This window comes from Scylla paramamosain, chromosome 12 (genome assembly GCF_035594125.1).
Source record: "Scylla paramamosain isolate STU-SP2022 chromosome 12, ASM3559412v1, whole genome shotgun sequence".
Classification (NCBI taxonomy): Eukaryota; Metazoa; Arthropoda; class Malacostraca; order Decapoda; family Portunidae; genus Scylla; species Scylla paramamosain.
The window spans coordinates 24304900-24317528 of NC_087162.1; the positions used below are offsets into that span (position 1 = coordinate 24304900).

Consider the following 12629-nt stretch of genomic DNA (forward strand, 5'->3'; position numbering starts at 1 on the left):
ATATATATATATATATATATATATATATATATCAACAAGATCTGTGTCCGCTCTGCGAATATATTTTATTCATTCATAACCACTACATCAACTGCATAAAGAAACACATATATTTTATTGTTCCCCACACTCAGTGAATATATATATATATATATATATATATATATATATATATATATATATATATATATATATATATATATATATATATATATATATATATATATATATATATATATATATATATCAACAAGATCTGTGTCCTCTCTGCGAATGAATTTTATTGGTAACGGAGATCTACTTCGTCACTGAGATACGTCTTTTGAGCATCATTCCATGGGGCATGAAGTAAGAAAATAGGGCGTTTTGAAGAAACAGGAATCGGGGATTTTTCTTTTTTTTTTTCTTTATCAAGTATGCAGTACAACTGTTTCTAAAAATAATTTGAGACACGTTTACTAAGAAAAATTCACCCAAACAATAAAAGTCTGCTAGAAAGCGATAAAAAATTACATGCAAACACTGAATATTGTATAGCCACATAGTTACAAGTAGTATAAAGTTACACTGCCAAGATTCTTATGGTGTATGATGGGTATTACTAAACTCTACAATCTACATACGTATATATGCGCACTACCAGAAAGAACAGTTACTATGATGCTACAGTGCATGCACATAATCTGTCTGTCTTGAGAATGTTGCGTACCATAACAGTTTACTTCGCTTTGGGAGACACCGGGAAGGAACACGGCCTGGGCACGGCTCTCATCAGCACGGTGCCAGAAGGGTTCAGCGTGACCGTGGGAATCTTGAAGTCCAGAGGCAGTGGAGTATCTTCGTATGCCACGAGTCTGGGGGCGGAAGGAAGGAGAAATCGGTAACGCAGGAAAACCAGGCTCATGTCCATTAGCGTAATGAAAAGAAGAGGGAGTGAAAGGAAACAGAAGAGAGAATTAGGGAAGAGGGATAAAATAAAATGATAATAGTAATAACAAGCTTTTCATTCCGTCTACTCGTATCAGCGGTCGCCACAGCGGATCATCCTTCTGCACCTTCCTGTCACACCCACCACTTGCATGTCTTCTTTCACTGCATCCATAAATCTCTTTAGTCTTCCTGTCTTCCTCCTACCGGATAGGTCCATTCCCAGCATCCTCCTTCCCGCATAAGCCTCATCCCTTCCTTTGACATGTTCGAATCATCTCTGTCTCGCCTCTCTTGCCATGTCTCCAAACCGATGTAATTACGTGTGCTGCCCTCTGATGTGTTCGTTTATTTTGTCTCGCCTCATCACTCCAAGAGCACACAGCATCATCTTCCATTCCGCTGCTTCCATCTCTCCCTCTTAAATTGTCCCTTTGTTATTGGCACATTCCATACCGTACAACATGGCTGGCCTCACTACCATTTTGTAAACCTTTCCTTTTGTTCTTGCAGAAACCTTTCTGTCACATATCACTCATGTCACCCTCTCCCAGCCATTCCATCCAGCCTGAATTCTTCTTAACTTCTCTACTACACTCTCCATTCCTCTGTACTGTTGACCCCAAATATCTGAATTCATCAACCTTTACCATCTTTACACTTAACACTAATGATAATAGATAAGTAAAATAAAGCATGTAGAAGTACTGTAAGAGATAGAAAATGAAACGTATGATAAAGAAATAGGTAGGCAAGTAAAGAGAAAAGAAGCCATAATATGCAGATTGAAGAGGTTTGTTTGAGTGATTGGACAATAAAAGCTGATGCGATTCATATTTGAGGGCGTGTGCCTCGTGGGGGACAGGGGGACAGGGGGACATGCCTACCACCTCACCTCCTGAGAGTAGGCAGACAGGATTTTGTCCCCACAAGTTTTCTCGGTTAGATTTTGATGCTATCATGATTTTCTCTTACACTAATTTTATAAATTTATCAAATGTTAAGAATATGAATATAATAGTAATATTTTTGTTGTAATGGATATGTAATTAATTTTTGATAATATTTTTCTTTATCGACGAATGATTGTACAATATGGTTGCCAAGCTGTCCTTTTAGGAACAATCTGTCCCCCACCCCCTTTTTTTATATTTGTTTTCCTATTTATTTAAAAAGAAATTAAGAACCTAAACTCACCCTTTAACTTTTTTTTTCCAAAAGCTATTTATTCCTGTAAATAATTCGCACATGCACTGAATCTTATTTCGTAAAAGATAAAAAAAAAGAAAAAAAAAAGAAAAGAAAGAATAGTGTGAGAGTCGGAGTGAACATGAGTGACCACTTGCTGCCATGTCTCTATTAAACAGCGGACAAAAGAAAAAAAAAAAGTTGGACTTCCTGGCTGGGCAAGATGAATAATTTTGTGACTTTTTTTTCTGAAATATTTTGCCCGTAATGTTTCTATTTGACCGACATGATTATTACAGAATGGCAAGAAAAATGTTAAATGTTCCAGAATCATCCTCAATAAAAAAAAGGGGGGAGGGGAAGTAAGTTTTAATGCTGTAAAGCTGATGGATAGTAATACCACGGTGATGGGGTGTGCTGTAACATAGTGTGGTGTAATGTGACCGAGTGTAACATACGTGCAGTGTGGCATTCTGTTATTGTAATTAGTGTGACTGGGGATGATGAGGGTGCAAGGACTTTGTCACCCGGATACCCCAAAATAGCATGTTGCTCTTGGCAAGCCCATGCTTGAGAAATAAACGAGGCACCTGAATATTAAGAAAAATAATGGTGCTTATTGACGATATGTCAGGTATGTTACTGCAGTCTTACTTGTATCTCCTGATGACCCTTGCTACTGCTAGTTTGGCCTCGAGTTGTCCAAACCTAATTCCAGGGCAGTTCCTGGGTCCAGCGCCAAAAGGAATATATGCCATCGGATGTCGGGTGCATGTGGCCCGAGCCTCTGGAGAAAACCTGTCAAAAATATTATAGTTTTGTATGGAATAAGAACCCGTACTTTTGTAAAACCCTACTTCACTCATAAGGACTAGTTTCAAAAGTGACAAGGATGATATTAGTCAAGATCTCATGGCCATTTTCTCTGTTGATGCAGTTTTCTTAACTATCACTAAAATCATAGAAACACCTTAGAAATATATGTAACTTCTACTAGAGCCTGCCAAAAACATGTACTGTACATCAAGGTAAGGCGCCGAAATCTTTGAGTATACAGTCGAAGGCTCTAATATGAATGTATTTGTGATTAAACTTTCAAATGCTTTGCTAATCACATAACGTGAATTATTATCCTTGTTGCCATGTATTGATAATGATTGTTACATTAAGGATATTTACTATATTAAACTTTTTAATACCATACCATCCAGTATGCGTATTTCAGTCTGGGTGGGTATATTGGAAATTGGGTTGTTGGAAAAATGTCTTCTTTTATCAGCAACCTTACAATAAATTCAAATATACAGTAATAAAAGGATATTAAGATGGAAAATAATGTCGTGGACGTAAAGCCAAGACACAAGTCTACATCCTGTAGACCAGCAGGTCTACACCCACACCTACCTCTCCGGGTCAAATGTTTCCGCTCTGGGCCACTGGTCGGGGTCGCGGTGAATGTGCCACAGTGGGATCTGGATGCTCATGCCCTTGGGAATCAACAAGTCGCCCAGCTGGAGCCGCCACATTATTCATACAAATAGATAAACAAATAAATAAATAAATGAAGAAATAAATAAGAAGTAGCTTTCAATCATTACACAAAATTCTTTTGCTTATGATTATTCTTTATGTGTGTGTGTGTGTGTGTGTGTGTGTGTGTGTGTGTGTGTGTGTGTGTGTATATATATATATATATATATATATATATATATATATATATATATATATATATATATATATATATATATATATATATATATATATATACGAGTATATATATAAAGGAGAGGAGTGCTGTGAGTCAGCCTTGTGAATTTTTTTTTTCCTGCCGCGGTGCTAACGTTTACCTTGGAAACTGAATTACTTGAATATATCACACATTATAGTATTTCTACCTGCAGATGAACATACATGAGAAATTCTAAAATATTTCTCTACCTGAATATCTTGAGAAGCTTCTCTGCTTACAAAATTCACTGCGGGCGGGTAGATTCTCAGGGTTTCGCAGAACACTTGATCCAGATATTTGAGGCTGTGTACCTGTTCATAGGTCAGCTCCTCCGGGCTGTCCTGCAACAGACACCACACCATAGTCACCTTCTCTTCTTTTCTCCTTCGAATACCTTCATATTTACTTGCGACATCAAACACCTATTCATTCAATGTAAACGATAACTCACCTGCAGCACATCACACAGTTCTTGATGGACTTTGTCTTGCACCTCTGGATGAACAGCCAACAAGTAGCTCATGTAGGTCACTGTGTTGGCTGTGGTCTCAAAGCCTCCTAGCAGGAAGACCCAAGCGTTTGCAATTATTTCTTCGTCAGTCAATTTTTTGGACTCCCTCTTTGCGCCAGATCTAGAGTTGTTTTCAGCTACAGAGTCTTTGTCGCTTTGTGTGTTTTCTGCCTCATCCAGCATTAGTTGCAACACATCCAAGTGTTTGATGGACAAGTCACGGCGACGGATGGTGATCACGGTCTTCAGATGGTTGACAATCATCATTGTCATACGACCTGAATATGCTAGACGATTACTGACAAAGCTCAGAAATTTAGCAAAAACTTTAAAGTAAAGTGCCAGAAGAATAGCTGTATTTACAGCATTTCTAAGAAACTGTCGCACTGCCAAAAAGAAGTCGTCGCCGTCTTGGTCCCGCTGGCAATGTGTTTTTAGAGCGAGGGCGCACTCACAGATCACATCCAACGTCATCCCCTGGTAGGTGGCATGCCACTCGATGGGGTCCCCTCGTTTGACCTTCCTTGAAACAATTGACAACAGTTCGTTGATCTTTTCATTCATGACTCCGCCCATGTAGTACTTCATTTTCACCACGGAAAAGGTCGGAGCCAGCACAGAGCGCACATCTTTCCATCGTTGATCCCTGAGCCCCACCAGGCTATCCACGACGGGTTGAGCGTCGATCACTAAAGTTGGTCGGTTAGCGAAAGTTGGAAATTCACGTACAAGGATTTCCCTGACGAGATCCAGGTCAGCTACCACCAAATTCGGCTGCCATCCAACATAGTAGCCGAAGACCTTGCCGTACTGCTTCATCCACTGGCCTACAACTTTGGTAGCAAGTGCTCCTCGACCTCGTAGAGTGTGATTACTGCCATATATGAGGTGAGGCGGGACGTATGGGATTCCCAAGCGGGCGAATATGGAGTGCTGGTGACGGCGGTGGCGGATCCAGTAAACAACATAAACCAGCACTATCGATATTAGCAAGGTCCAAGTGACCCACGCTGCCGCCTCCGCCATGCCCATCTCACTGAAGTAGATCGGTAAAAGTGCGAGGTTTTAATTAAATGCTTCGCTTGAATTCAGCAATGATCAAGCGAAATTAAGACGATACTTAAAGCTAAAACTATTGTGAGACAATCCAGTTTAACGTTAGAGCTCGAAAGTATCAACTTACATGTTTAACAAAATAAACAGTACTGAAATACTAGTTATCTTTTCTTCTTAATTTGTGCTTTCCTACTAACGAAAAAAAAAAAAAAAAGTAAGACTCCGATGGACAGAACAGTCTTCGGTGTTATCCCACTGACGAACAACAACAAACTATCATACTGCGTAACGCGTAACAGTATAGGCCCACTTATCTCCTCACACATACACACACACACACACACACACAGAAGCCTGCGAGCGCGCATATTTTGGTTAACCCCCCACAAAAAAACAAAAAACAAAGCTGTGGAGCTGTGAATTACGCTGTCTTACCTATATATATATATATATATATATATATATATATATATATATATATATATATATATATATATATATATATATATATATATATATATATATATATATCAGGCAAGATGAAAATTACAATACATGACAGGATCGAAAATATTTAGTAGAGTATTGAAAAATAAAACTTACTCCGCGCCGCAAAGTATCTGTATGGGAACTATGGTATGACCTTGAAAGATAGCTGTGTGGTCCACAGATAGCTGTGTGGGTCCTCCTTTGTCTGTACAAGATAACATATCATTACCTCAACAACAGTATAGTTAGCCAAGAAGTTCACGGCAGTATTAGCCCTCCGCGTCTTTTCTCGCCACCGTGACACCTACAGCGTTAAGCGAACTTCTTTAAATACAAGATAAATATATATATATATATATATATATATATATATATATATATATATATATATATATATATATATATATATATATATATATATATATATATATATATATATATTTAATGTACAGATCAAGAGAGAACAATGCAATTCCAGATAGGTAAAACAACCCATGAATATCTTTCAGATTCCCAAGGTTATCAGAGTTTAGGCTGCATCGCTGTGGCTGGCATGGCTTGCCACTCTCGCCCCTCCAACGCCTCGCCGAGCTGTCCCATCTACGCTGGCTGCATTGATACAGTATCTGATAATAACATCAGATTACCTTTAGTGGCCAATGTGTGTGTGTGTGTGTGTGTGTGTGTGTGTGTGTGTGTGTGTGTGTGGTGTGTGTGTGTGTGTGTTTGAACTTTATATTGTGTGTGTGTGTGTGTGTGTGTGGTGTGTGTGTGTGTGTTTGAACTTTATATTGTGTGTGTGTGTGTGTGTGTGTGTGTTATTATTATTATTATTATATATAAATATTATGACACGTAGAATACACATTTTTCCCATTCATATATACATTTTATATAAGTATTCCTCTTCTGTATTTCATAATTCAATCATCTGTAACATTAGATAAAAAATTTTAATCGGAAAAATTTTTTCAATTTTTTTTTTTTTTTTTTTGTACAGGTCCGGACCTGCATTAAAACTTTTCAAAAACTTTGTAATTTAAAAAATTTTTCCCTAACTACTGTGATATATTTCTCACTTGCAAAAGAACCACTATACATATGTAATATAGTTTTAAGAGGTTTCTGGAGTGGCTGAGATAAAAATCTTATTTTAATTTTTATTCAAAAATTACGATACGTAGAATACATATTTTTTACATTATTTTATATCTACATTTTATATAAGTATTCTTCTTCTGCATTTCATAATTCAATCATCTGTAACATTAAATAAAAAAATTTTCATCGGAAAATTTTTTTCAATTATTTTGTACAGGTCCGGACCTGCATTAAAATAAAAAAAAAATCATTATAAGAGTTTTTCCCTAACTACTGCGATATGTTTTTCATTTATAAAAGAGCCATCATACATAGTTTGAGTTTTTTGGAGGACAGTTAAGATAAAATCGTATTTCAATGTTTATACAAATATTATGACATGTAGAATACACATTTTTTCATTCATACATACATTTTATACAAGTATTCCTCTTCTGCATTTCATAATTTAATCACCTGTAACATTAGATAACAAAAGTTTCTTAAAATTTAAATTTTTTCAAAACTTTTAGTGCAGGTCCAGACCTGTACAAAAAATTGAAAAAAAAATTTTCTGATGAAAATTTTTTATCTAATGTTACAGATGATTAAATTATGAAATGCAGAAGAGGAATACTTATATAAAATGTATGTATGAATGAAAATAATATGTCTTCTATGTGTCATAATATTTGTATAACCATTAAAATATGATCTTTATCTTAACTGTTCTCTATAAAACTCAAAAGTCCATTTTACATATGCATAATGGTTCTTTTATAAGTGAAAAACATATCACAATAGTTAGGGAAAACTCTTTAGATTAAAATTTTTTGAAAAATTTTTTGAAAAATTTTAATGCAGGTCTGAACCTGTACAAAAAATTGAAAAAAAATTTCTGAAGAAATTTTTTTATTTAATGTTACAGATGATTGAATTATGAAATGCAGAAGAAGAATACTTATATAAAATGTATATATGAATGTAAAAAAATGTGTATTCTACGTGTCGTAATTTTTGTATAAAAATTAAAATAAGATTTTTATCTCAACCACTCTCCAGAAACTTCTTAAAACTATATTACATATGTATAGTGGTTCTTTTACAAGTGAAAAATATATCACAATAGTTAGGGAAAAATTTTTTTTAATTAAAATTTTTTGAAAATTCTTAACGTAGGTCTGGACCTGTACAAAATTTTTTTTTATATAATGTTACAGATGATTGAATTATGAAATACAGAAGAGAAATACTTATATAAAATATATATATGAATGGAAAAAATGTGTATTCTACTTGTCATAATATTTCTATAAACATTAAAATATGATTTTTATCTCAACCGTTCTCCAGAAAACTCAAAAATCTATTTTACATATGTACAATGTTTTTTTTTTTTTTAAGTAAAAAACATATCACATTAATTAGGGAAGAATTCTTAGAATTTAAATTTTTTTAAATATTTTTAACGCAGGTCCGGAACTGTACAAAAAATTGAAAAAAATATTTTCTGATGAAAATTATTTATTTCATGTTACAGATGATTGAATTATGAAATGTAGAAGAAGAAAACTTATAAAAAATGTATATATGAATGGAAAAAATGTGTATTCTACATATCATAATTTTTGTATAAAAATTAAAATAAGATTTTTATCTTAACTACTCTCCAGGAACCTCTTAAAACTATATTACATATGTATAGTGGTTCTTTTACAAGTGAAAAATATATCACAATAGTTAGGGAAAAATTTTTTAAATTAAATTTTTTTCAAAAATTTTAACAAAAAAAAAAAAAATTCCGATGAAAATTTTTTATCAACTGTTACAGATGATTCAATTTTGAAATACAGAAGAGGAATACTTATATAAAATGTAGATATGAATTGAAAAAATGTGTATTCTACATGTCGTAATATTTGTATGAACATTAAAATATGATTTTTATTTCAACCGTTCTCCGGAAAACTCAAAAGTCTTTTTTACATAAGTATAATTGTTCTTTTATAAGTGAAAAACATATCACTGTAGTTAGGGAAAAATTCTTAAAATTAAAATTTTTTGAAAATTTTTAACGCAGGTCTGGACCTGTACAAAAAATTGGAAAAAATTTTCCGATGAAATTTTTTTTATCTAATGTTACAGATGATTGAATTATGAAATGCAGAAGAAGAATACTATCATAAAATGTTTATATGAATGGAAAAAAATGTGTATTCTGTATGTCATAATTTTGGTATAAAAATCAAAATATGATTTTTATCTCAACTACTCTCCAGAAAACTCTAAAAACTATATTACATATGTATAGTGGTTCTTTTATGAGTCAAAAATGTATCACAGTAGTTAGGGAAAAATTCTTAAAATATAATTTTTTTCAAAATTTTCAACGCAGGTTAAAAATTGAAAAAAAAAAGAAAAAAATTTTCCGATGAAATTTTTTTTTATCTAATGTTACAGATGATTGAATTATGAAATGCAGAAGAGGAATACTTATATAAAATGTATGTATGAATGAAAAAAAATGTATCTTCTACGTTTTGTAATATTTGTACAAACATTAAAATATGATTTTTATCTCAACCGTTCTCCATAAAACTCAAAAGTATTTTACATATGTATAATGGTTCTTTTATAAGTGAAAAACATATCACAGTAGTTAGTGAAAGATTCTTAATTTTTTTTTTTTTTTATTTTAACGCAGCTCCAGACCTGAACAAAAAATGTTTAAAAATTTCTGAGAAAAATTTTTTTTTATTTAATGTTACAGTTGATTGAATTATGAAATGCAGAAGAAGAATGCTATTATAAAATGTATATATGAATGGAAAAAATGTGTATTCTACATGTCGTAATTTTTTAATAAAAATTTAAATATGATTTTTATCTCAACTACTCTCCAGAAAACTCTTAAAACTATCTTACATATGTATAGTGGTTCTTTTATAAGTGAAAAATGTATCACAGTTGTTAGGGAAAAATTCTTAAAATTAAAATTTTTTCAAAGTTTTTAACGCAGGTCCAGACCTGTACATAAAATTGAAAAAAAATTTCCGATGAAAATTTTTTTTATCTAATGTCACAGACGATTGAATTATGAAATACAGAGGAGAAATACTTATATAAAATGTATATATGAATGTAAAAAAATGTGTATTCTACGTGTCATAATATTTGTATAAACATTAAAATATGATTTTTATCTCAACCACTCTCCAGAAAACTATAAAAAACTATTTTATATATGTATAGTGGTTCTTTTATAAGTGAAAAACATATCACAGTAGTTAGGAAATTCTTAAAATGAAATTTTTTTTCAAAAATTTCAATGCAGGTACAACCTGTACAAAAAAAAAATATTAATTTTCTAAGGAAATTTTTCGAATTTAATGTTACAGATGATTGAATTATGAAATGCAGAAGAATACTTATATAAAATGTATATATGATTGGAAAAAATGTTTATTCTACATGTCGTAATTTTTGTATAAGCATACAAATATGATTTTTATCTCAACCGTTCTCCAGAAAACTCAAAAGTCTATTTTACATATGTATAATGGTTCTTTTTTAAGTGAAAAACATATTGCAGTAGTTGGGGAAAAATTCTTAAAATTTTAATTTTTTGAATTTTTTTTTTTTTATTATGTGTGTGTTTGAAGTTTATAGTGTGTGTGTGTGTGTGTGTGTGTGTGTGTGTGTGTGTGTGTGTGTGTGTGTGTGTGTATATATATATATATATATATATATATATATATATATATATATATATATATATATATATATATATATATATATATATATATATATATATATATAAACACACACACACACACACACACAGATAGAGAGAGAGAGAGAGAGAGAGAGAGAGAGAGAGAGAGAGAGAGAGAGAGAGAGAGAGAGAGAGAGAGAGTCAAAATGATTATTTAGACACATCTTAGAATGATAATAATTACCAAATTGTGTATAATTTTTTCATACCTACCTTCATCAAATACACACACCCAAACACACACACACACACACACACACTGGTCTCTCCTGGTTCCCCTACTCTCTTTTCTTTGATCCTATTCCAACCCTCTTCTTCCCTATCGGAAGTCTTCATCGTCCTGATAAGTAAATCCTGTGTGAAGCACAAGTAAGTAAGCATTTGGCTGCTAAGACAGAGATGGATAACAGTACTAAAGCCTTTTGAATAGGTATGTAGCTGATGAAAGATGTTAATATTAACCTGCTATTTTTCTGTGCCCAAGGAAATTCCAGGTATATCTTAATAAAAAGTCCGCCTCCTCATTCCCCCCAAACCCCCCCTAACCCATCAAACAAGTTTGGGGACATGTGGGAGAATTGTATTATTATTAATATTATTATTATTATTTTTTATTTTTTTGGGGGGGTCGCATGAAAATAGTGAAATATGGATGTTCAAAACTCTAAGGAATTTTCCCTTAATATTACGGATTTCCCCATGTTTAGAGAATATATAAAATTTTGCTATATGTACTTAGAAAGAGTCGAATTTCGCCACACTCTCGAGTGCCATTGCAGCCGCACTAGACATGTGTATCTCAATTTCTTCACATTTACAGCAAGGTCACCGAGCCTTCTACATGACATGTGAGTTTCATGCTTGTATGTTACATGTACTTCTTTTCCAGATTTTCCAAATACCCTTTTCTTTTTCAATTATTTAAATATTGACAAAAGATTATCACAACCATAAATGAGTTAAAGTCTATTGCATAAACTATGGTTCTTTCCTTTCACCACTCAATCACTTGTATAACTGTCACACTCATCTATAAAGAAATACAACACTCATAATACATGAATAACATAAATAAAAATAATAATCACCTTATGTTACACCACAGACTATTACCTGTAAGATTTCAATTACAACTGAAAGTTCCCAGGTAACCAGTTAACACTTATATTTCCAAAACCAAGCCTTCCAAACCATCACTGCATGTCAGGTATTGAATGAGCTGCTGGCACTTGAACCACAAAAAACATGCTTTTGTCAGGAAAATATATATCACATTTTATATCATACATCATTTTGTTATTTCTCAACAAATATCAGTTTTGATCAGGCAAAAAAAAAAAAAAAGTTTCCATCTTTTCCATATTACACTGCAAACTGACTACTCCCAAGTTTCCCATCATCATCATCCATGCACTTTTTATTGGACTATCATTTCTAACATTGCACAGATCATTAGTGGCTTGTATGTTTGGCTACAAATCCACAGACACTGGTTCAAATCCAAGCTGGGGCAGTCAGCTAATGCCATGTTGAATAAGTGTCATTGAGCCAGTGGACAGCTCACTTAGCTGTCCATTTTTCCTTTGAGTTGATCATCCTAAGAGAGGTAAACTGTGGAAACCCAGATACCGCAGTGGCCCTCTGTTCCAGGGTAGGGGACATTACCTACCACAGGATCAAAGGCCCATGAGACAGAAATGAGTACTAAGACACACAACATTTAACACTAAGAACTATATACTACACCTTGGTTTCTTGGAAATTAATATTTTTGCTTGATTTTTAAGATAATTAATTTTGTCAACCTGTTTGATATGCTCATGGTTGTAGCTGCATTATGAAATAACTACAAAAAACAAATTTCACTGTTGTAA

The 12629-nt window shown here is 33.0% G+C and overlaps 1 protein-coding gene across 3 annotated transcripts in view; it reads right to left on the reverse strand.

Moving 5' to 3' along the window:
• Positions 1-388: 388 nt before the first annotated feature.
• Positions 389-12629, reverse strand: part of LOC135105927 (cytochrome P450 3A56-like) — a 30243-nt gene continuing 18002 nt past the window's right edge. Inside the window, exons 1-6 of one of the 3 annotated variants that reach the window (XM_064014640.1) lie at positions 5539-5686; positions 4296-5391; positions 4054-4185; positions 3520-3626; positions 2770-2913; positions 389-854 (exon numbers count right to left, since the gene is read on the reverse strand). In XM_064014640.1, coding sequence (XP_063870710.1) covers positions 719-854; positions 2770-2913; positions 3520-3626; positions 4054-4185; positions 4296-5387 — 1611 coding nt within the window. In that variant the 5' untranslated portion in view covers positions 5388-5391; positions 5539-5686 and the 3' untranslated portion in view covers positions 389-718. Of the gene's footprint in view, positions 855-2769; positions 2914-3519; positions 3627-4053; positions 4186-4295; positions 5392-5538; positions 5687-12629 lie in introns of those variants that run through there. The other 2 variants (XM_064014641.1, XM_064014642.1) reach the window with 2 other exon arrangements.